Here is a 27,060-nt window from a genome sequence, read left to right as displayed (position 1 = left end):
TAAAGTTTTGATTTGTGGTAGATTGTAATGTTATGGTAAGGAAGTTTACCATGAGATTGTGGTCACATCAACTTGAAATTTAGTACACATGTTCATTATAAAGTGAAATATTTAAAATGCCAAACTAGGGCTTGACACAGATTTCCAAGTTCACTGAACATAGGAAAAAATAAGAAGTGCGAGCGAAGAATGGTTTTCTACAGAGACATATTCTTGGTATTTATTATCTTATATTATTGAATATTAGCACTCATCCACCGTGGGTTATGTAAATTATGTACATCTTTTTAAAAAATTTAAAAGGAAAGTTTTGAACAAAGGACAAAAAAAAATTTTCAGCCTTTATCAAAAACAAAAAGATAGAATGTAAATAGATATATGTTATCTTTTGCAGGTATGTATACAAGATACTGCATATAACTGTAGACCAGTGAAGATTAGTAAGTGTCAGAGGAATTGCTAATTTGAGGGTTACATCCAGAAATTAGAGGACAAAGAAGAAGATGTTACCAGTGATATTATTATCTTGTGTAAAATTTAAATTATTTTTATGCCCCAGCCGTGGCGGAGGGGGCATTAAGTGTTCCCCTTGTCCGTCTGTATGTACGTCTCAAAATTAGTTTCCGTTCTCTAACTTTAGTTTGCCTCAACCTAATGTTATGAAACTTATACAAAATGCTTATTACCATAAAACACAGATCAAATTGGAATTTGGGTGGTATCACTTTTACAGTTCTCTACTTATGCCCCTTTATGATGTTATATGCAATTGGGGGAATCATCTGTGTCCCATTGACACATTGTCCGTTTATTTATAAATACCTTACATATGAATTTTCATTTATTAAAACATTAACTCCACATTTTTAGTTTATATACTATTTTAGCCATCAATAGTATATTGATATGGTTGTTTTGTTTAAATATATACATGGAAAAGAATTTTCTCAAACTTTTTATTTTTGTAATGAAAGTGAGGATTCGTAGATGAAAGGATCCAAATTAAATCTGGCAATAGTAGACAACTAAAGGAAGAAAATGTCTATGGGGTAGATAATTTACTATAAACCTCTTATATGTGTATATAGAAATATTCTGAAAAATCTTCTTGGACATAAAAGACTCTAATATACATTGTAATAACAGGACAAAAATTTGATTACTGGTATTTTTCAAAATGATGATTTGATTAGTTATATTTTAAAAGATTGGTCTGGTACAATGAATTAGTCATTTTTTGCAATAATCAATAATTTAGCTGATAAATACATCAGAATTTTTTATTTTTCCTTACACAAAAATAAAAAGAAAAGAAATGATATTTTCTTGATAAATTGATTTATAATTAGTCATAAATGTAATAACCTTTATTAATTGATGTAATTTTTACAGTTTGTTTCTCATCTTTCTGTTAGTATGTGAAATTAAAGGTTTTTCTTTTTAAATTGAGCAGGATTTGTTTTATCTTCTTATTTAATGAAACAAGAGATGGTAACCTTGGTAACCTTTTGATCAAATTATGTTATGTTTCCCTGTCACATAGTTGGCTAGATTGTTTGAAGATTATCCATGCAATTGATTTGAACACTCATAATAACATCAAACATATTTTTTCTATCAAGGGAGATAATTGCAATGTTGTGTTCTTTTGTAATTTAATTGTCTTATGGATTTTTAGTTGAAACAAGATAAAAAAGTGCATTCCAAAATCTATTTAGATAAAGCTAACTTGTAACATTTTGAATGATGGTGGCATGTATTAAAAAACATCTTTTTGTAAGGGAAATAAATTTGATTCTACTAAAAAATAAAAACTATTTTTATTTGGATTTTATGCCAGAAGATTTAATTGAAAAAGTACAATTTATCCTTTTTCCTTTTATCAACTTTAATGCAAATATCAAGAACATCAAAATGTACAAATCTTCTGATTTTTCAATTATTAAACACAATGTTTAAAAAATTCTCTTGCTTTCAACAAATATTTAATATGCATTATTTCTTCTTCAAACAATTGTCAAGGAGATATTCAGTATTCAAATATTGAAACAAATGGTTTCCTTTTAACCTCATGTTTCAAGTAGAAAATATACAAAATTCAATTATTGGTTGAGGTAAAATGTTTTACTGGCGGAGGCAAAGGTCAAGAAAATGTCTGACAATGTTGAGGAGGAGTTACCATTCCTAGTTGTCTTTTACTCCAGATAACACCAGAACAAACAGGTTCATAATTAGTCATATTCAAAAACTTTCAGAACTTAATATTGTATTTGATCATCAGTTTCATATAAATTAAGGTTGAAATTTATTATTTGGTAGATTTATTTTAGATTTTTTGTGGGAACTTCGTACAGAAATATATATCAGAATAAAATGTTTAAAGGGGTCACATACTATCATTTGAAATGTATATAATCAAGAGAACAGAATATTTATTATCTTTTTTTATACATAGCTGATGAGCATAATTTTCAACTTAAACATACATGGTATGCAGAGGAGGCATTTTAAAAATTTAAAATGGGAAAGCAACAAAAACGTTTCTTTTTTTCAATCCAAAGGATAAATTAAGACATATTTCAAAATACGTTTTCTGAGTACCATGTATGATTTATTGGATAAACCTTCTAGATGTACTGTTGTTTAGTATTTAAGAATAAGATTTATATAGTGTTCTATGTTTTTAGAAATGTGAATGCATTGATCTGTGATAAATTTTTGTACATGTATTTAAAATAATATTGCATGGGTTGCAAATTTAGTACCTGATATTTTCCTGATATTGTTGCTTTATTAAATATGATCATGAATATATTTTATGCAAAATATGATCACCAAAATTAATAAATCTGTGCCACTATCACCTGGATTTTTTTAACATCACCAAAATTAATGGGTTTGTGATAATATATAAATTGAAATGGGGGCAAAATCAGGTACTAAAATAAAGTTATTTTTATATATTTCTTATATATATAAATGTTGTTGAAATATATTACCTATGTCTTATGCATTGGTAATATGATTAGTATTAACATAATACTTTCTATTTGTCTTTTTGAATTCTTTATATGATATTGTCTTTTCACTTTAGCTAATGTGTCCTGTTCATTGTTGTATCTTTGAAAGTGAATTGTTAAATTTTAAGGCCCTCGCTGATTTAATTTTAAGTTCTTTGGATTTTTGGATGCAAATGAAGAGGTGCAACTGAGCAAAATTGATTTTTCTGATACAAAAAGAGATTGGAGTACTCGATATTTTAATGTTGTTTTTTTTTATACAAAATAATTCTTTATGGAAGTAGTGGCAAAATATAAGATGCTCTATTTATATTTTAAGAGAAAAAACTCAATTTTATCATGATTATAGAAATGTTTTGAAATGTTTTCAACTTTTATTACATCAATAAAATTGCCATTTTAGAATCTAATGAATTTTGGGTAATATTTTCTAAAGACATACACCAAAATGTTGTGATTGGTTTTTAAATATCCTTAATACTTGGAATTCAACTTATGATGTGATGCTTTTTTCCATTTTGGGGTTCAAACAAAGAAATTATCCATAGACCTTTGAAAAGTTAATAAGTCATGTTAAAGTGTAAAATTTAGGCATTTTTCAGCAGGATACCATGAAAATTTTTATTCTATAAATATTATTTGCTTAAAGTTGATGCAAGTGAATCCAAAGAAATCAAAATCAATTTAATTTGGCCAGACAAAAATGATTGTCTCTTTATTGTTGCCCCCAATGTGTCCCATACTTGCCTAGATAAAGTTTTGTTAAACACTTTCAGCCAGTCTGTTTGTATAGGAGGATATTACTTTATTACTTACTAACAGTTTAATGTTGACCATTATAAAGTATAACAAAAATACCAAACTCCAAAGGAAATTCAAAAAGGGGAAGTCCATAAAAACTGGCAAAATCAAATGCTATCAATCAACAGAACAAGTGAAAAACAACTGCCATATTCCTGACTTGGTACAGACATTTTCCAAAGAAAAAGGTTGGATAAATATGGTTTTATAGCTAGCTAAATCTCCCACTTGTATGGCAGTTGTTTATAGTCTCGTTTTAACTTTGATATATAATAATTTAGAAGGAGAATATTTTATATTTCTGTCACATATTTATATGCAACTATGAAAATATTGTTATAACTTTATAATTTATTAACATTAACTTTTGTGACTTAGCTATGTTTATTTTTATGTTTTGGTCTTAAACACCATAGCATAAAATATATCTGAAAATTATGAACTTAATATAATATTTAAGTGACCAAACATATTTGTAATTTGTATAATATTTGTGTATACTTTCTTAAGAAGGGGTATGCTGATATTAATTTTTGGTAGGATATACCCAGATAGGGAAAAACCTGTTGGTGATATTTGTTGTCATACATGTAGTAAAGTCTTCCTAATTCTTTTTGTAATTTATGCATTAATCAACCTGTATTTTTGTTGTATTTTCAGTCAATTGATGACTGTTTTTATCTAAAGCTTGACTGCTCATAGTTGATTTATGCAAAAGTTGTCTTCCTTCAAAAGATCTTAAAATTTCAGTTTTGAAAAATTTACTATCCATTTTAGATAAATAAATTAATTTACTTCTTGTACTACTTTGAATATATGTACTTTTATAATTGCCCTGACACGTCCATGATTCATTTCTATTCTGATATCTCTCTTATGGTTGTGACCTGTTATATATCTCCTGCATAGAAGAGATATTTCTTGTATATCACACAGGTGATAACACAAATGTGTTAATTTGACTGGCCTTTCCTCCAATATAATATCAAATTGCAACATTTCCATTGGATATCAATAAGTTTGATGGTGACTAGCAAATTTCGTTTTAAACTACATCTACTTTATCTCACCATTTTAATCTAAATAATAATTTGTTGATGATCATGGTCCAGAAGATAAAGTCAGAAGACTGCGTGTTCTTATGCAACATGTTATTAAATTAAGACTTTTATTAATTAGTCTGCGTCTTATCTGATGAGGTATAACGGCAAAATGAGCAACATAGAGGGTATTTTTACCACAAGAGAAAAGTTTAACATGTCATATGATTCTCACTCATTATGAAACCTTTTAAATAAGTAATGTAAAAGTGCAATTTTGTATAAAAAATTGACGAAATATTTGGTACTAGATTGCATAATTGCTGTGCGTAATAATTATATTTAACCTGTAAATACATGTTCAATGATGTAGTAGTAGTTTTAAAAGGATCTGGATATTGTGAAAGCTACTTAAGCAAAGCAATGTAGACTTTTTTTGTCTAGTCAATAACTGTATATCCTGTTGAACATGTAAGTTCACAAGAACTAGTAAAAACTTGTATGTAAGGATCACCCATGGAAAGAGAAATACAAAATGTATGTGATTTTAATAATTTAATGAGCTGGCATACTTGTGGATCATCAGTAGTTGGTACCGCCGCTGCTGCTGCTGGACTATCAGTCTCTGAGGGTATCAGCCACCCAGAAGCTAGTGCTTTGGTATTGACATTATTCAAATGATACATCTTGTGTGTAAATTTCTACGTCATAAAGTTATATAATTGTGCTAAGGCTTAGATTGCAAACTTCCTCAAGCAGTATTGACATTTTGGCTCTTTTGTATAGGTCATTTTAGGGTTTGTTTTTTTGGACGAAAAAGAATTAAAAAAAACATAATGTAATATAAACTTTATTTAATACTACTGAAATTTCTTCGATGCCAAGAAAAATGTAATAAATACAGTGGAACCTGCCAGAACGAGCACATACATCAGGTACCAGCTCAGGCTTGTAGTCTTTATAAAAAAAATCCCTTCTCATAAAAATATCTTATTATCACAGCTTATAAAATCAACAACTTTATAAAGGGCACATAATTGTGCTCCCTTTGTAATTCTATACAGGTTTGACCATATAATTAAGAACACTTTTGTCAATATTGGACTTCCTTTATCAGTTAAGCCATGTTAAAACATACTATTACCAGCAGTGTATATAATGTATCACACACTGCATATGGTAAATCTATCCCTTTGAATAGGTTTAGTGATAAGACACAATTAAACAATATATTTTGCATGCAAATAAAAAACTTTTAGAATATAAAATATTGGTTAGTCAAGAATCATTGATGTGCTAATGTTCATAAAACATAGTCTTTTTAACATTTTGTATTTCATAATTGTCCTTTTTTCATTCATATTTGTAATGTCATATACCTGTTGATCATTAAAAGTTATAATTTATACAAAATCTATGCTTTGTTTTTATTTCCATTATATAAATTGACTTTGATCCTTTAATTTTCAGACACACATCTATGTTTAGATGAATCTTATATCTATCAGTGAAATTACTCAACAGTGCGTGTGGAATGATATTTAAGAGCAACAGCATCAGTTAATGTCAACTCAATATTTTTCTAATAAAACAAGCCCTGCAGTTGTGTATATTTCCAACGTAGATATTAGAAACAACCAATATGGTCCGGTGTCAAAATGCTATTGTGATTTGAGAATAAGATGTGCCGAGTCTACGGCCTATTAGTACTATTCACACACATAGTTCTCATTGAAATCAATATAAAACATTTAAATAATTACCAGTGATGCAGCGCTTGGTCCCGAGGGTAACACTCGCCCAGTACCAAGTGCTAAGAATTGGCATGATTTGAATGGTAATCTCGATAAATGTTATTGTCCGGAATCTACATTGTATATAGTTCATTGCCATCTTTAGATATCTCCGAGATTTTGTTTTGTTCTTAAAGAATTTGGTGTTAGTTGAAAATCTTATGTAGTGTTCGTTTAATGAATTCAACTTGCAACGATTTAATAGAGCACTATCTGATTAAAATACATATCCTGTGTCCAGACTTTGTTTACACATATCCTGTGTCCAGACTTTGTTTACTTGGATACATGATCTGTATTTTAATCAGATTGAATATAGAGCATGACATATAGTATAGACACTTGTCCATTGAAGACCTATATTGACCCCTAGATCTCTTGTCTACTTTTTAGCTCACCTGGCCATGGCCTAAAAGGCGAAGTGAATTTTTCTTATCACTTGGCGTCCGTCGTCATCTGTCGTCGTTAACTTTAAAAAAATCTTCTCTGAAACTACTGGGCCAAATCAAGTTAACCAAACTGGACCACAATCATCATTAGAGAATCTTGTTTTAAAAAACGTGTCCAATGACCCCACCTGCCAACCAACATGACCGACAGTTAAAAATATAACATAGGGGAAAATGCAAGTTTGGTCTAATATCTTGAAAACTGATATAAATGGAGAAAACCTGAAAGATGCAGAAATAATGATGAGATCTACCAATTGTCTATTTACTTCAAAACTGTCATTGTCAGTTTTTCTACCGAAAGTCGGTAATTCTCTCCGGGCACTCCGGCTTCCTCCACCAATAAAAACTGACCGCCACGAAACAGCACAAAAGTGTTGAAAGCGGCGTTGAACACCAATCAATGAATCAATCAAAAAACTGTCAGACGACTTCTTGTAAGAGTTATTGCCCTTAAATGACGAATTTTACCGAATTTTTTTCCATTTTTGTCTAATATCTGAAAAAAACTAGAATAGATAGAGAGAAACTTCATATACCAAAAATGATCAGCAAGACAAGATCTACAAATAATTTCCGATGGTCGAATTCGTGAGACGACTCCTTATTGGAGTTATTGCCCTTTAATGACGAATATTAAAAAAAAATTTGCGTTTTTGTCTAATATATGAAAAAGTATCATAGATAGATAGAATCTTAAATAAGCAAAAAATTATCAGCAAGACAAGATCTACAAATAAGTTCACAATCTTGAACTCGCCTGATGACCCCTTATCGGGATTATTGCCCTTTAATGACAATTTTTATCAATTTTTGCGTGCTTGCCTAATATCTATAAACTATAATAGATATATAGAAATTTAGATAAGCAACAATGATCAGCAATACAAGATCTACAAATACGTTTACAAGCTTTAAAGCGTCTGTCGACCCCTTATTTGAGTTATTGCCCTTTAATTATGATTTCTACCATTTTTTGCGTTTTTGTCTAATGTCTGAAAAAACTATAATAGATGGATAGAAAATTAAAGAAGCAAAACTGATCAGCAAGACTACTAATAAGTCAAATAGCCGAAAACGTCAGTCGGTTCATTGTAGGAGTTCTTGCTCTTGAATGACGATTTTTACCAGTATTTTACTTTTTTGCCTACTATCTTGAAAACTGTAAAAGATAGATAGACACTTTAAATTGAAAAATGTCAGCAAGACAGGATCTACAAATAAGTAAAATTTTGCAGAAATTGTCGGATTACTCTTTAAAGGAGTGATTGTCTTAAATGATAATTGTTTTACCGTTTTTTTGTGTATTAGATAAAAACTAAAGAAAATAGAGAGAAATTGTAAATAGAAAAATTATCATCAATACAAGATCAGCAAAACAAAAAGATTTTTGTCGTGAATTCTATTCTAGTCCACAACTTGATGTTGGAGAGAGTCCATTGTTGAAGATGCTCATTGACCTATGTGAGCGACACAAGCTCTTTAGAGCATCTAGTTGTCAGGCTTGACGGGTTGCATTGGCATTTCTCTTCATTCGTATGTCGTACAAAATGTATGTGCTTTTAACTGTCATGATATGAAAATGTATTATTCAAATGTTTACCGAAATGTTTTCTTGTCCGAAAACATTTGGATTTCAGAATTCATATGGATTAATGATCCTCTGAAGGTCTGGATGACGATTTTGCAGTCTTTAGAATTTCAAGACTGCAGCAGTACGTTTGATCCATTTGAAGATGCATCTGACAATTTTTCAAACAGTATCAGATTATATATTATATATGCATGATGAATAAAAGGACATGGTATAATAATGGGTGTTTTGATCCCCGCTGTTTATGTTCCTGTGAAAGGCAGGTTGCCTATAGCATCGGATTTCATTAAATAGTAAAATTATCATGTATGCCTTTCTTTATCCATATAAATTAGCACAATTACAAATAAGATTGTTAATTAAAGAATACATTGAAGTAACAAATTAAATATCATTAAATTTCAGTTTACTTAATGCTTACCATAATTAGAAATATGGTTTGCAACGGTTCAAAAGTTAGTTCTTTTTGCTATATCTGAACTACGAATTAAGTAATCTTTGAACAATTTGTCTACATCTACTAATTTGTTGTCACACTTCAAAAATGGAAGTATTATATTGACAATATGATACTTCCATGCTCCAACATACATATCATAAAAATTATCTAAGTTAGTCGTCATGATTTTATATTACGGAGTTCATTTTGAACCTAGCAACACAAATGTTGCTTAGCAATAGACCATCCTGATATTTTTTACAATGAAAGATATATATATTAGAGTAGAGTAAATGAGTGAAAACTTCAGGATGGTCTAGATTGAAGCTGATGTAGAATTTCTTCTCAAAACATTACACAATTGTAGAATTTTGGCACTTTTCGTCGTTCATAGTCTTTTAAAGGTCTCATGAACAGAAATGAGCAAATAATACAACAAAATAAGGTAATACATGGACAACCAGATACTACAGATCATTTCACATTCGGGATGAGCTTCAACTTTAAAGTTTCCAAATTCGAAGAAAAGGGGGACGGAAATGGCCCTTACCATACCTTGTGCTTTATCATAATTGAGTCAAGTATACCCTTAATAATTCTTGGAAGTTAAAGTTTACCGCAATTTCCCGGAAACAGTTTTAAAGGTTGAATCCATGTATCAATAATATTTCACCACGTAGACAGTCGTGGTGTTTACATTTTATAAACCTTAAGTTAACAAAGGAGAGGCGAAAATTACCAAAAGAACATTCAAACTCATAAGTCGGAAATGAACTGAAAACGCCATGGCTAAAAAAGAAAAAGACAAACAGACAAACAAAAGTACACAAAACACAACATAGAAAACTAAACACAGAGCAATACGAAGCCCACCAAAAACTGCCATTTGCAACTGCTTTTTACAGTAAGTTCATATGTTGTGCTATTACTCTCCACAAGAGACCAAATGACATAGAAATTAACAACTATAGGTCACCGTACGGCCTTCAACAATGAGCAAAACCCATACCGCATAGTCAGCTATAAAAGACCCCGAAATGACAAATGTAAAATAATTCAAACGAGAAAACTAACGGACAGATTTATGTACAAAACAATGAACGAAAAACAAATATGATATATAACAACAAACGACAACCACTGAATTACAGGCTCCTGACTTGGGACACCACTTTCCCATGTTATGGGAGGGTTGAGCGTTCACAAACATGTTTAACAGTCCCCCACATTCTTTATGTGCCTGTCCCAAGTTATGAACCTGAAGTTCAGTGGTTGTCGTTGGTTCATGTCTGATATATTAGGGTTTTTTTTGTAAATTATATATTGTTATAAATTAGACCATTTGTATTTTCGTTTGATTTGTTTCACATTTTGTCATGTCGGGTCCTTTTATATCTGATTATACGGTATGGGTTTTTTCTCATTGTTGAAGGCCGTACGGTTACCTATATAATTGCTCATATCTTCGGCACTTTGACCGCTGGTGGATAGTTGTCTCATTGGTAATCATACCAGATCTCCTTATTTATATATATATGTATATATATAAACAAGTCTAAATTGAAAACAACGTTCAAACCTTTGATTGCGTTGGATAAAAACCGCATTTTTATACGTGTGCATGTAAAACAAATTTCTTGGTAGAGGGGTCTAAATACAGCACAAACAACATTTTCCAAAAGACCAAAAAGTGAAAAGTATATTTTAACAAAACGCATTTGACTAACAGGTCGAACAACTGATGTTCTTAAACCCTGCTGACTGCCATTGGCGATTGCCAAATAAATTGATCACCAGATGTTACATGGATCTTAATTATTAATTTTAATACCAAACAGAAAACAATAAAATTGCGAAAAGATGGTAAATCGCAAACATGAGGTGCAAAAAAATTATACACCATATCCGGATTTCAACAATTAATGTCTCTTCAGTGATGTTAGGGATCGAAACGGTATTTGGAAAGCCATACAATTTACCTTAATTTAGGATTGACTCTTGAATTTTAAAGAGTCGAAATAGGATGAACGGATCATATAAACCCGAAGGAAAATATAATACAAGCCCAAACGAAAAAATATAAACTAGTCTAAATTGAAAACAACGTTCAAACCTATGCCTGCGTTGGATAAAAACCGCATTTTTTATACGTGTGCATGTAAAACAAATATCTTGGTAGAGGGGTCTAAATACATCACAAACAACATTTTCCAAAAGACCAAAAAGTGAAAAAGTATATTTTAACAAAACGCATTTGACTAAATGGTCGAACAACTGATGTTCTTAAACCCTGCTGACTGCCATTGGCGATTGCCAAATAAATTGATCACCAGATGTTACATAGATCTTAATTATTAATTTTAATACCAAACAGAAAACAATAAAATTGCGAAAAGATGGTAAATCGCAAACATGAGGTGCAAAAAATTTATACACCATATCCGGATTTCGACAATTAATGTCTCTTCAGTGATGTTAGGGATCGAAACGGTATTTGGAAAGTCATACAATTTACCTCTTCAAGTCTAAATTGAAAACAACGTTCAAACCTATGACTGCGCTGGATAAAAACCGCAATTTTTATACGTGTGCATGCAAAACAAATTTCAAGGTAGAGGGGTCTAAATACAGCACAAACAACATTTCCCAAAAGACCAAATATATATATATAGCAATAGTCTATTAATTGGTGGAATATTAATTGTACAATGTCTTGACCTATTCCTTAGGTTTGTTCATTTGCGTAGCCAACATAAACGGAAGTAAACTAAAATGTTCCGCATAATAAATACATAAGTGAAGGTCAGTTATGTATGAATAGAATAAAATTAGACTAAAATAGAATAAACTTATTTCGCCAAATTATGGCCCCAGGAAGTTAATAACACATCAACAATGAGATTGTAAACATTTACAGAATAATAATATATTCAATCTTGACAATAGACATGTAGTGAAAAGTCTTTAAAAGCTGAGGACAGGGGACTCGTAGTTATTTTTCCTTGTATGTATATATATACATGTATATGTATTCAAATCAGTTTATGTTTTGTTGTTGTTATTATTTGTTTTTGTCACAAGTATAATGGTGTACTTATATGACAATAAAGAATCGTATAATAAAAAACAACAACAACTTGTATGAGTAAGTCAGAAGTACTTTACTATAGTAATGAACTTCTATTAATGTTGAGATGATATGTGTGGGTTCTTTTTTTTTTGTTTTGAACGGAGTTTGCAATGAATGATAAGTATGTCAGAAATAAACAGGTTCATTCATATATTTAACATTATGGTTTTGCATTTATTAGTGTAAGGCTCTTATTGTTATGTATTCTTTATTAATATCTGTCACAATCCTCTGATGAATAAATTTACATTTTATCTGAGAGCAGCACTTTATACACAGTTGGAATCCATTTGTAACCTATATCCGCTGGATACCACCCAGCTAAAACTTTCTTACTAAATCAGACATTTGGCATCTCAGTGAAAATGGCATCCTTAAGCGTCACGTATCCAATTGGTCCGTTCACAACGCGATTATCCCATATTATACTTATGTTAAATCGGCGTTTTCTATTAAAAATATTTTTAAAAGATTTGTTTGCGTATTTTATAAATTTCAGTACACCTGAATTGAACATTGAAACTTTCTTTGTCAGTATTTGGGTCTTTTTCCTAAAATGTATACCAGAGTTTCCGCTCAGCTTCCATTATATTTCCTCCCAACAAAAATGTATACCCATTGCTCTGAATGATGTTTATTATGGAAGTATTTTACTCCGTTGATTTTCTTTTAAAAACGCCATTGACCGGCAAGGGATTTCAGAATTAAATTATTATGCAAAAACACTGGTTTTTAAAAAAGTAATTCAACATCAACTGATACTGACGCTTCTTAAAATTGTATATTTACGTACAGTGAAAAGAAATCTGGTCAGAAACTAGGACTATAATATATCAGTCCCAGTGGGAACAGAAATTATTGAAAGTTTGTTTTGTCCATTAGTTAAGACCATGGAAGTATTATATTGACAATAATATTTCCATGCTAAGACTAACAAAGAATATATTATGACGTTGGAAATATTTCGAAATTCTTAATCACTTTCATAGAGATACTATAGTTACGGTAAAACCTTCTATCATGGAAATTTTATCCGTGTTGGAAAATAACACAGATTCGTTTCAATAAATATTCAATTGACCTGAAATATTTAAAGATCGATTCACCTGTCAACTATTTGTTTAATATTTTTGTCGATAAAAACTATCGGTTAATTTAAAAATGTTTAGTTTTACGACAGAGTATTCGTTTTATTATTTTCCATTGATTGTCTCTCCATGCATACATGTATAATTTCACAAGTAAAGAATTAACAGATTTACTTGATGCTTTGGAAATAGTGGTGGGAAAATTAGAGATTAAAACAAGAAACTCGACCTGGGGGTTAATACAAAAACATTTGTGCTTGCTGTTGTAAAAATAACTTTTCATGTATTACAGATAAAAATAAATATATACAGTCGGATGAGTGTAAACATTGAGAAATATTCATAAAAATATTATGAATATGCTCGATACACAAGATTTCTGAAAAATCAGAGACATATATGTTTATATTCAAGGGTATAGTGCATTCTGAGAAATATTTACTATAAGTCTTATTTCTTATTTCTTGAACGACCCACTTCCCACGTCATTCAACCGATAAAATTAGCATTCCTTACGCGCCCTATAAACCATATAAGAAGTAAAAGATCGCACAGGAGCGTAAATATTTACAAATCGTCGTTTTCACCTCCCTGACCCTGTCACGTGACAATCGTTTATCAATGAAAGTTAGGCTGGGAAATAATTCCATGACGCATGTCATGAATAATTAACTTTACTACAAATTACACACAATTTCAATTGTTTATTTTCATACTGAAATAGGAAGCGAACGAAGAAACATATCAAATATACTGATATAGCGTGTCTTGAAATTAACTAAACAAGTGAAATAAAATCGTCATAATTAAAATGATGAGAGACACAAAAGCTGTTGATTCAGAGTCTGGATTTTTACCAGTTTCTGGTATGGAAGATGGAGTTGTTGATGGCGGAGAAAATGTCCAGTATCTCTTCCCAGGCGTTCAAGTCGTTGAAGTTGTAAGTAAAGCTTTAGGAAATTTATTATTATATTGCTGATTCCTTTTCCAGTGCGTTCTCTTAAATAATTACTCATACGCGATTTCATACTCATAAAATATAATAATATCTTGATGAGTTTCTTCTTTTGTTAAGTTCTTTTAAAAACAATGGTATAAAATAAAAAAATTGTAGCGTTTGAAAAATGACAACCGATGTCATCATGCGAGATAAAAATCTTTAAAAATCCACTATATATATACAGTTTCACATCTTATTCTGTTTCGCGCCATTTTGTGCCATTTAACCTAAAAGTGAATAATAATAATAATAATAACAATAATATTAATGGATAAATGTGGTTTTCGGTGTCAAAAAGGGGTGTATATGTGCTCTCTGTCCATATAATACTTCCATGCTCATACATAAAATTATAAACATTTGGAGTATATGTATCTGTATACAAACAAATCCACATGGCGCTAAGAAGGAAGTCATAATACAAAAACACAGGGGAAATCATACTTTAAAATTTCATAAAGGCGGAAAAATTTAATGACTTTATTAGTTGTGACGTATATCTTCCTCGGACTATTTTACAAATCATAAGAAATTTAAATGTTCAATCATTTATTTGTTTGCCTTTTATTTTGACTACTCCTTTTTAACATGTTTATCAAGTGGTGCATATAATATGTCACCTAAACTATTTACTATTTGTATCAAACAAACAATTTTTTTTTTTAAGAAATGCACATTTATAACCCGAGGGATTGAAGGAAAGTACTATTTGTAAGTTTGTATCATACATGTCATACCCAGCAAGATAAATGGCATTTTTGTTTTCAGGAAAATCAATCAGTCTCTTATCAAATGTCAACAAAGGAGTGAAGATAAACACATGTGACCACATGGGGTGTAGGTTGTTGGAAACCCCCGGGTGAAAACATATAACATATGGGATTCCCATGGGTTCTATTAGTTAATAATTTGTTCCTACTTTATTTGTCCAAATTCAGAAATCCTTCGTGTTGTTACTTATCTAACTTGTATTTGGCAGTATTATTTGATTCTTGTTTACTTCTATATATTCTTGAACGTTGGCCAACTTTATTGAATAATTAGTTTTTGAGTGTTACAAAGTGTAGGATTGGCTAAAGTATGTTTATGTTTTGTTTCTATTTCTGTACATTAGTGCTCTTTGCATCGTCAAATATAGCACATGATATGTGTTTTGCCATGGTTACCAGACTTTTCCACAAGATTCCTGAATGATGACGTATATTTGCTAATAATCGATAAGAAGTTTCTTAATTGGCTAGAAATAACTGATTTGAAACATATTCCTGCTTTGGTACATTTTTGACTGATAATTAGCTGTTTTTCGTTGATTAGAAATATATCAGTTAAATCGATCTGAATACTGAATATTGATTCGTGAGAAATCCAGTTGTTTCTGGCATGCTCTGGGTTTGACTGCTTTATACCAGATACAACATGTAAAATCAGTAATGCAATCTGTTTTACGACTGTATCATCTTATAGAATTGATTCTTTATAGAAACTTAACGCCTTGAAAAGAAATTAAGTTCACTGGAAAATTTATTCATGCTTATTTACAAATCAACCTGAAAGTGATATCTGGTAAACTTTGAGAAAACCGAGTTTTCTCCACCTTACAAACTGAAAATTACATGTTTTATACCATGTTCGGATTCGGGAGGGAGAAGGACAGCCACACAAGTAACCTAGTGTCATTTCATTCAAAGTTTTTGCTCTCTAATGGCAGACTTTGTCGCCACTTTTTTTACCTCTAGATCTGATCATAATTTAATTTTTCAATAAAGCTCAATTCCTGGTTAGTAAAAGGATGTCGGTAACATTAAAAGTAAAATGTCACTTTTCTTTACGCAAATATTTGTTAGGGTCAACACTGACCATTTAACGATCAATGTGTCATGATATTAATAAATAAGTCTTTTGACCAAATGTGACTTTATTTGATTAGAAATAACAATATATCTATCACGGTATTTGAAAGCCGCAAGTAAACAAATGTGGGATTGAAATTTTCGATATAATAGATTATGTAGAGTTATATAATAAATAATCTTTTATCCAAGACATTATTCAAGTGAACAAATAAGACTTTGATCAAAATATTCCTTCTGTAATGAATAAAAGTTAGGAGATGTGGGGAATACGTCAATGGGACAACAACTTGCTTAACTACAAAATATAGACAAATAAGACACCAATAACTTTAAATACAACTAACAAATAATACATTGAAAACATGATTTTTAAAGCTGAGGTGTTCCTTTTTTTCAAATAACGGATTTCAGTGACGTGCCAAACCACGTTACTCTGGTTATTTTGTGACATTATCCCGGCAACGTTCTTAGTTTTAATGTTTTTTATCAGACATGACATAAAGTTAAGCCTTTTCAACTGATTTTTATACGACCGCAAAAATTAAAAATTTTTTGGTCGTATATTGGTATGACGTTGGCGTCGTCGTCGTCGTCGTCGTCGTCGTCCGGCGTCGTCCGGCGTCGTCCGAAGACACATTGGTTTTCGCACTCTAACTTTAGTTTAAGTGAATGGATCTCCATGAAATTTTACCATAAGGTTCAATACCACGAAAGGAAGGTTGGGATTGATTTTGGGGGTTATGGTACCAACAGTTAAGGAATTAGGGGCCAAAAAGGGGCCAAAAATAAGCATTTTTGTAACTTCCAGACAATAACTTGTGTGTAAGTGTATGGATCTCTCTGACATTGTACCACAAGGTTCCATATCACAAAGGGAAGGCTGTAATTGATTTTGGGGGTAATTGCCTCAAAATTTTAGGAATTAGGGGCCAAAAAAGGGCCAAAAAACAAGCAATTTTCTAGTTTCATGACAATAACTTGTGTGTAAGTGTTTGGATATTTCTGAAATTGTACTACAAGGTTCCATATCACAAAGGGAAAGCTGGAATTGAGTTTGGGGGTAATTGCCCGAAACGTTTAGGAATTGGGGGCCAAAAAGGGGCCAAAAATAAGCATTTTTCTAGTTTCCAGACAATAACTTGTGTTCAAGTGTATGGATCTCTCTGAAATTGTACTGCAAGGTACCATACCACAAAGGGAAGGCTGTGATTGAGTTTGGGGGTGATGAATCATAAGGGGGTTCAAAAAATTTGGGGGGGGGGGATTTTTTTTTTTTTTTTTTTAATTTTCCATTTTAAGTTGGTTATTTCTGATTTATATTTAAAAGCAAATAATAATGATATGGTAGGAGATACACACCAAACAGGATGTGTAAATTATTATATAATAAGTATTGTGCAATAGCAAGAAATTTTCAATTGCACAGTATTGCACAATAGCAAGAAATCTTCAATTGCACAGTATTGCGCAATAGCAAGAAATCTTCAATTGCACAGTATTGCGCAATAGCAAGAAATATCCAATAGCACAATATTGCGCAATAGCAAGAAATTGTCAATTGTACAGTATTGCGCAATAGCAAGAAATATTCAATTGCACAGTATTGTGCAAAAGAAGATACTTCGTATAAATTGCTTATTTCTTTATCAATTTCAATGGGGTTTTATTTTTGAATTCTTGGGGTTCTTTAATATGCTGAATCTAACCGTGTATTAAGTTTTTGGATTTTGGGCCCGGTTTTTAAATTGGTCCACATTGAGGTCCAAAGGGTCCAAAATTTAACTTTGTTTGATTTCATCAAAAATTGAATTATTGGGGTTCTTTGATATGCCGAATCTAACCGTGTATTTAGATTCTTAATTTTTGGTTCCGTTTTCAAATTGGTCTACATTAAGGTCCAAAGGGTCCAAAATTAAACTTAGTTTGATTTTAACAAAAATTGAATTTTTAGGGTTCTTTGATATGCTGAATCTGAACATGTATTTAGATTTTTGATTATGGGCCCAGTTTTCAAGTTGGTCAAAATCGGGGTCCAAAATTAAACTTTGTTTGATTTCAACAAAAATTGAATATATGGGGTTCTTTGATATGCTGAATCTAACCATGTATTTAGATTTTTGATTATGGGCCCAGTTTTCAAGTTGGTCCAAATCGGGGTCCAAAATTAAACTTTGTTTGATTTCAACAAAAATTGAATATATGGGGTTCTTTGATATGCTGAATCTAACCATGTATTTAGATTTTTGATTTTTGGGCCCCGTTATCAACTTTGTCCACATTGAGGTCAAAAGGGTCCAAAATTAAACTTTGTTTGATTTCATCAAAAATTGAATTCTTGGGGTTCTTTGATATGCTGAATCTAACCATGTATTTAGATTTTGGATATTGGACCATAATAGGTGAATGTCCAATTTAAAATTTTTAAGTTCTTAGACCACATTCATTCTGTGTCAGAAACCTATGCTGTGTCAAATATTTAATCACAATCCAAATTCAGAGCTGTATCAAGCTTTAATGTTGTGTCCATACTTGCCCCAACTGTTCAGGGTTCGACCTCTGCGGTCGTATCAAGCTGCGCCCTGCGGAGCATTTTATTTATAGTTTGTTCTTATGTTGTACTGTTACACCACTAGCTAGATTAGGTGGAGGTTTTGGCGCCAGCAAACATGTTTAATCCCGCCACATTCTGTATGTGCCTGTTCCAAGTCAGAAGCCTGTAATTCAGTGGTTGTCGTTTATTGCCGTATATCTTATTTGTTTTTCGTTTGTTGTTTTTGTACATAAATCAGGCCGTTAGTTTTGTCGTTTGAATTGTTTTACATTTGTTCTTTCTGGGCCTTTTATAGCTTACTATGCGGTTTGTTCATTGTTGAAGGCCGTACGCTGACCTACAATAATTATTGTTCACTTTTACATTATTTGGTTTTTTGAGTTGTCTCATTGGCAATCTTACGACATCTTCGTATGTTTATTTAATTGTTTAGTCTGTGCATGTTATTGTAACTATAGCCTAAAATGCCAAAATGATAGTATTGTCGCAAAGGTCTTCCTGTCGTTTGAATTTTGAAGAAGTTAAGGTAGCTTCCATTGGCACTATAACATGTAAAATAAATCGTTGTTGTCTACATGAAAAAGAAAATTTCTTTTTTAAACGTAATTCCTGAATTTCAATTTTTACAACTTATATGACATCAGCTGTTTATTATTTATATATATTCATATACATATACTGGTATATATTTTAATTTAATTTTATTTTCAGAAAGAACTTCATGTCACGAACCCACAACGAAAAGACTACGATGTATCCAGTTCATTCAGTTCTATGGGAAGTGATGGAAGTGATGGAAGTGATGGAAGTGCAGATTTCAATGCAAAACTGGAAGAATGCCAGGAAAGAGCAGCATGGGGTGGCAAATTAGAATTTATGTTGACAATGATTGGATATGCCGTCGGACTTGGAAATGTTTGGCGATTCCCATACCTCTGCTACAAAAACGGTGGAGGTGGGTGTCATATACATCAAATGTAGAAAAGGGGGTTAAATTTTGACAAAAGAAAAAAACAAATATTCTATGAGTAAAACAGTTTCAATCAAATTTCATATTTATATGCATTACTTTCATGGAGCGCACAGCTCTGAAAAAGACATGTACCAAAAGAGAACATGATACTAAAGTAGTTTATTCCATCTGTTGATTTGATAATGTGTTTTTATTTTCGATGTAAATATAACCTTGTCTTGATCACCTATATTTTCCAGGTGCGTTTTTGTTGCCTTACTGCATCATGTTAGCTGTAGTTGGTTTGCCGTTGTTCTACATGGAGCTGGCGCTAGGACAGTACGCTAGTCTAGGTCCAATAACAATATGGAGATTAAACCCTCTGATGAAAGGTAAGTTAAACGTGATTTGCATACATAAGCAGTTTTTTTTTTTTGCTTTTCGTATTTAACAATATGTTACACCAAATTAAGTATTTTAAACACTATTTTTCCTCAAATAGACGATTTAAGTTTAACGTTCTCTGATAATGTACGCTTACTGATCTTGATATAACTTTGAATCATCACTTACGCATATGCATGCAGGATCATGTAGTACATGTATAGATAACAAGTTTTAGAGTTTTGAAAAAAAGCATTTCAGTCAAAAAAAAATGCTTGTGTTTATGACAAGTGCATAGCTTGATTTTGAAATCCGATTATTTGAGAGAGAAAAGGTCTTTAAAAAATAAAATGCACTATTTTCTTTTTCTTTCAGGTCTTGGCTATTCAATGGTTATTGTGTCATGGTTAATCGGATTATATTACAATGTTGTTATAGCGCACGTTCTGTATTATCTCTACTCTTCTTTTACTTCCGTGTTACCATGGACAACGTGTGATAATGATTGGAACACCAAGCACTGCCTTATTCCCACCGACTCTCAATATATGAGAAATGGTATGTATATTTGCATTAGGAAAAAGTTATTTAAAGCCATCAGAAATGATATTGAAATATAGAACTTTAGTACATGTGCATGTCTTGAAGTTTTGAATATTTGATTAACATATTTTGTTTTGAATCATACATACGCAAATCCATACACCAAAAAAGCATAAGTTACACAATTGTGCTGATTATATTGGAGCTTACTTTGAGTTCTTTTTGTTTACAGAAACAATCAATGCAACTCTCGAGAATACTACTACGAGTTCTCCCCAGCTCAACTTCACCAGAACTCCAAGCGAGGAATACTACAGGTATAATCATATTCAGTTAATTTGGTCAAATCTTCTGCCGTATGTTTTATTACAAAAAAAATCTTGCATATTGCAGAGGAGTTGACCATACCAAATACTATTCGTATTGTTTAACTCGATTGTTGTAGGCTTGATTAGTTTACCGTACCTGAAAGTTTTCATAGTATCCGGATTTTCATTGCAGGTTTAATGTACTTTCACAGAATGACTCTATAGATGAGTTTGGAACCATCCAATGGCATTTAGCGTTATCTCTGTTTATTGCTTGGCTCCTGGTGTTTTTAGTCTTAATGAAAGGAATCAAGTCTTTAGGAAAGGTATGTTCCAGATTTTGTAAAGCATAATAATAAAGATATGTTTTGTTTCATTATGCAAATAACGGTATTACAATAACAGTCTTTTGCATTTTACTATGCACCGTTCCGTTTTTGTACAGATAAAAGTAATAGTTGTAAGTATATATAGGCCCCTCATGTCGTTAACAAGTATTACTTTACAATACACTCAAGTAGGAAACGCTTGCGCTTTCCCATAAAAAATCTATAGCCCATAAGCAGTAATAATCACAACAAAAGGCTACTAAATTCTCTTTCGTAATATTGCACTAGTGTGTACTATGGCAAAATGCAATTTGACCGTTTTTCGCGATTAGAACACTGATTTCAAAGAAACACGTTTGTTTGTTTTGTTTTCTTTTCTACACAGATTTTATAGTAGTAAAAAAAAATAATTTATTATAATATAATATTACCAATCCTACTATAACAAATCCTTCGTTTCTATGATTGAATGTTTAAACATCATGATTGCATGAGCCGTTTAAAATATAAAACCTATCAATATAAATGGAAAAGCGACATTGAAAGAGGTGAACTGTAAATAAGTTTTAGAAGTAACATGTGTTGCTCAGAAGCCGGATATTATTAAGTGGTGTCCGTATCCTGTTTTTATAAATCTATTTCTTGGTAATGAACTTTGATTTCCTATGATAAGTATCAGTAAACATAAAAAACGATAAATATGGCGCATTATTAGTAAACAATGTATTGTTGACATGATTTGTATTTCCATTGAATATTTTATATTTACCTTCAAAAACAAAATAATGTAACAGCATGAAAAAAGTAATAAGGGAAAAACACATTACAAACAAACACTAACACGTTTCAATCACTAGATATGTAAGGGTCTGGATGGAGGGTCCTTCAGTTCTGTATTCTTTAACTTTTTAGGCCATTTTTCTCTATTCTTTATATTTTTTGCCCATTATTCTCTATTCTTTATGTTTAAGCACCTCATTATTCTCTATTCATTATTTTTTTGTCTATTTTTGTCAATTCATTATATTTATTGCCCATTATTCTCTATTCTGTAAACCTCCATCCACACCCTCACATGTCAAATAAAAATTATCAAAATTTTATCCTACTTTTACTTTTTTTATAGGTTGTATATTTCACTGCCATATTCCCCTATATTATGCTGACAGTTTTGTTTATCCGGGGTGTTACCTTACCAGGAGCAGGCACTGGAATTGCGTACTATTTGAAACCCGACTTCGAACGTCTACTAGACCCACGTGTCTGGAGTGATGCCGCAACACAGATCTTCTACTCGCTGAGTGCCTGCTCAGGAGGATTAATTGCTATGGCAAGCTACAACAAATTCAACAACAACTGTTATCGAGATTCATTAATTGTATGCTTTATCAACTGTGGTACAAGTATTTTTGCAGGTCTTGTCATCTTTTCTGTTCTGGGTTTCATGGCATTAGAAAAAGGAGTAGGAATAGAGGATGTCGCTGATGATGGTATGTAATTTTTAAAGATACAATACAATATTATCTTAATCATATAAAATATGATTTCACTATGCACTTAAATCTTAATAACAATATTTAAAAAAAACAAATCATGAATGAGGAACTATCATGCAGATTTCGTTTCAGCATATAAAATCGGTCTATAGTCATGATAGTGTAATTTTTCAATCTATATATATTCTTTTTTATAGGACCTGGATTGGCTTTTGTTGTTTATCCAGAAGCACTCTCCCGTATGCCTGTTTCACCGATGTGGGCAGTGTTTTTCTTCATCATGATGGCTACTCTTGGCTTCGGTTCAGAGGTAAGTTTCATGTGCATTTCATCAATTGTGAGCAAAAAAAATTTCCACGATATTATTTGTAATTAGAAATTTAAGACTATCTGAAATTCAGTTTAAAACACAAGAAAAATGAAGACTACTGCATAAATTAGTAGATTGATTTTGTTTTTAGATTCTTAATATATCGATATAGAAAATTATTTTTTGTTTGTTTCAGTTTTCAATTATTGAATGCGTACTGAGTGCAATAGGAGATGAATTCCCCATTTTGAGAAAAGAAAGGAAATACAATATTGCTTTCCGTGCAATCTTTTGCTCTGTTGCATTTTTACTGGGACTTCCAATGATATGTAATGTAAGTATTAGTTTTAAGTAAAGTGTGTACCATTAAGTCAGATAACCTTAATATAGACAAAGCGAGTACTATTACATCATGTTTAAAAATATCTTTGGTGAAAGTTTGATCGCATGACGATGTGAACTCACGTGGTTGAACTTATCTCTATTTATTTCCATGGAAAGATTGAATGAATGTCTATGTTCTGTAATTAATTGGTACTTATTTTATCGATATCAAATTTATGTTGATTGACCATCTATCAAAGGAATCTTGTTCAGCCTTACACTTGGGACAGATAGCTAAATGTACAATCTATATTTTATTTATTGGAGAATAAGCAATAATTTTTATTTTTCATTGCGGTTAATGAACAAAGAGTAATGCCACGGAAAAAAGATTAAAGATTTAGATGTACATAATATTTTTAAGAGTGATGTTCAGTTCTTGGTTCGAATGAATACGTTCTTATTTTGTGTGAAATTCGTACTTTCCAATGAAAATTACTGATAATGAATTATACATAGAAGACAATAAGTAAAAAGATGATTTGCTTCGTTTTTTCTTGACAGTTAAACATTTTCTTCTCTGATGGTTTGATATCTTGTTTATCCACCATAAAAGGCATAACTTTCATCTTCGTAATGACAGAAAATGGACTTAACTAGTCAATATAAAATACAAATATAATAATTTTGATGATGTCAAATATTGATGATGCTGACTTGAACATCAGTTGAAAATTAAAGTTTGATATACATGATATACGCACTTTGAATTAATGTCATTATTGCTTCGTCCTGAATATGCATGAAATAATTGCCTAGCGCGTTATTCAACCAATCATCTAATTCATCATTGTTTTTGATTTTTCAGGGTGGTATATTCTTGTTGAACCTGGTAGATTATAGTGTAGGCGGATTCCCACTGTTAGTTGTTGGTCTGGTGGAACTGATTACTATCAATTGGGTCTATGGTAAGTACATATACAGAAATATAATGCCGAACTTGAACAAGACATCTTGGGTGATTCAGTTCTAAAAATAGAATTCCATCAGCCGTTAATTTTCGTCCGAGAACAGGTATTGGTATCATAGCATAGAGAAAGGAAATCCTAGCGGTTTCAAGATTTACTACAGATCAATTGTAGATCTGTAGATGTGTTTTGTGTTTATATTTTGTTCTGCTACTGTTGCATTCCACAAATCTCATTTATTAATTTGTAACAAGTTATCCATGACTAATGGTCATCTGCAAAAACAAAGAAACGTTACTTCTTGTACATACTTGTATGTCTGTCGTATATTTCATAATATTTGGCATAAAATTATTTTGAGACAATGTTTTATATCCTTTCTGTTACTTCCTTAGGTTACAGCAAGTTTGCAGACAATATAAACATGATGCTTGGCCATCAACCTGGCAAATACTGGTATATATGTTGGAGATATGGATCCGCGTTAGTCATTGCTGTAAGTTGTGTGCTTTATTTTCAACAATGATTTTTATTATAAAAAAAAATACAGTAATACTTAATTATTATTAGATAATGTTAAAATTGTGTTAAGGGTGACAATCATGCTGAAAATGAAGAAAAGTATACAAATATTAGGCTATTTTTAAAATTGAAGTAATTTTTATTTGCATTAATTTTAATGTTAACATCGTCATTTAAGATTTGATACTAGAATTCAATGAACATGAAGGTAATATTTGTATTTGCACATTTTTGATATGTACTTTTTATCACATTACCTTTTTTTGTAGATAACTATAATTATGAACATTGCTATGTACAAAGAACCTGACCTTGATGATGTTCTGTATCCAGAATGGGCAAAAAGTCTAGGATGGTTGATTGCTATGTTCCCTATAGTTGTTATACCAGCATGGTTCCTATATAAATACTGCCGAATTGGAGGATTTGAAGTGAGTAATACAGTCATTAAACACTAAATATATCACGATTCAAAACTGCTTGGTAGGATGTGCTTTAACATGACTAACACATCTAGACGAAAAGAAACTACACGTATATCACGAAACAGTTATTGTTTAAAGCGAAACATCTTTTGTATTGGTATCACCAAAAACTTTCGAAATAAATGAAAAGTGATATTCAAATATGACTCTGTCTATGCACCCCTTGAAATTATTACTCAATATTGTTTATAGAAACGTAATGGTTAAAAGCATCCAAATTTTACAATGTATTCAAAATAAGTGATATTTAAAATATTCCAAACATGCAATACTTTCTAAAAGTAATTGCAGATTTTTACTTGTAATATGTCACTGAGAGTATGCTTCATCTGCATCATATCTGATAATGCACCAAACTGTGTAATTCTCCCGTAATGCCAACGTATCAAAAACAGCATTTATTATTTTACAGTTGATGAAGGATGGGGTGAAACCATTACCAACATGGGGACCAATCAGTAAAAGTAAACAGAGACAATATGCCGATGTAGAAATCAATGTAGATAAACGTCTATCAAATCCAGCATTTGCTAGATTAATGGGAAGTAACATGTCTAATGCAACAACAGTAACCGAGTGCTCCCCGGCATCATCGACATTGAACTTGATCAGGAGCAAAAATTTAAGTGAATCAGATGTTTGATGACAGTTTTATTTAGAATGGACGTTAAACGGTTATTCGGGTATTTCAGATACCATCTGGACATATGGAAGTATCGTTCATGATTGGATATATACTGACACTGCCTGCATGCAGCTCTGACACCGTCAAACTAAAGTGATCTGTCTGTTAAAGTAATTTGCGATGCAGGTTCAGTAATGTCAAAACCTGCAATCAAAAATTGATTAGATCTGATTGTTTTCGGTTTTAAAAATAAACTTGGGTAACTACTAAAGGACAATTTAATATCAATTTTTTTTATTTGTTTTATTTTATAAATTCATTGTCTAGTACAGTTATAAAGTTTTCTTCAGTTTTGATTTTTAAAAGTGTAGTTAAATATGAAGCAGACTGAGAGATGTTGCCACAATTTCCTCTCGCTGATGTTTAAGTTTATAAGTAAATATAATTATAGGAAACGTTTAGGGTGTTTTCACAAGACGCGCACCTATTGATTGAGGAAAATTCATTTGGCATTAACTATTATCCATCAAAAGTTTCAAAAGTTGTCATAATTAGCTATGGAGATATCTTTTAAAACAGTTGTTTTTGACCATTATCATACTTTCATTATTGAGCAGGATCTCATTTGCCATAGTGTGTTCTATACATATATACGTTTTGTGGTTTGTTATTTAAGTAGTATATATACTTTTAAATAGCGATGTTTTAGTTATTGTTAAAAGTGATATGACAAATAATAGTAAATGAGAAGATGAATATTTGTAAATACAAAATGTAAGTTGAAGGATTTGTTTGATTTTATCCGTAGTCATTATTAGAAACATGAATGTCCAGTGTAAAAAGTGTGTGAATGGTGTGCTAAGTTTGGATGTTTGTTGTAATTTTTTATGGGGAGGGGAAGTTTATGGAGAATATTGATGGCATTGTTTATATATGTTTCTATTTTGCTAGTTTACACTGCCAATTACCAGAGTCTAGTTAATTATTATTTTTATACTAACACCACTGACTTTAAATCAGTGATTTACATATATTTACATGATATCAGGAATATTT

The 27,060-nt window shown here is 31.2% G+C and overlaps 2 protein-coding genes across 2 annotated transcripts in view; both read left to right on the top strand.

The window, feature by feature from the left end:
• Window positions 1-6,274, top strand: part of LOC127705960 (uncharacterized) — a 31,844-nt gene extending 25,570 nt beyond the window's left edge. Inside the window, exon 4 of the mRNA XM_052210344.1 lies at window positions 395-6,274. The gene's annotated coding sequence lies outside the window, so the exon portion shown is untranslated. The remainder of the gene's footprint in view (window positions 1-394) is intronic.
• Window positions 6,275-14,014: 7,740 nt separating this feature from the next.
• On the top strand, window positions 14,015-26,756 carry LOC127705941 (sodium- and chloride-dependent glycine transporter 1-like). The gene is made up of 13 exons (XM_052210304.1): window positions 14,015-14,294; window positions 19,470-19,713; window positions 19,971-20,102; window positions 20,470-20,652; window positions 20,870-20,954; window positions 21,139-21,271; window positions 22,401-22,764; window positions 22,968-23,080; window positions 23,277-23,414; window positions 24,273-24,372; window positions 24,768-24,868; window positions 25,164-25,325; window positions 25,792-26,756. The coding sequence occupies exons 1-13, from the start codon at window positions 14,166-14,168 to the stop codon at window positions 26,020-26,022; spliced, it is 2,115 nt and encodes a 704-aa protein (XP_052066264.1). The 5' UTR covers window positions 14,015-14,165; the 3' UTR covers window positions 26,023-26,756.
• Window positions 26,757-27,060: the final 304 nt, after the last annotated feature.

Source organism: Mytilus californianus, unplaced genomic scaffold (assembly GCF_021869535.1).
Source record: "Mytilus californianus isolate M0D057914Y unplaced genomic scaffold, xbMytCali1.0.p SCAF_6, whole genome shotgun sequence".
Taxonomy (NCBI): Eukaryota; Metazoa; Mollusca; class Bivalvia; order Mytilida; family Mytilidae; genus Mytilus; species Mytilus californianus.
Note: the sequence above shows the minus strand (reverse complement) of the source record. Positions and strands in the feature narration are given on the sequence as shown.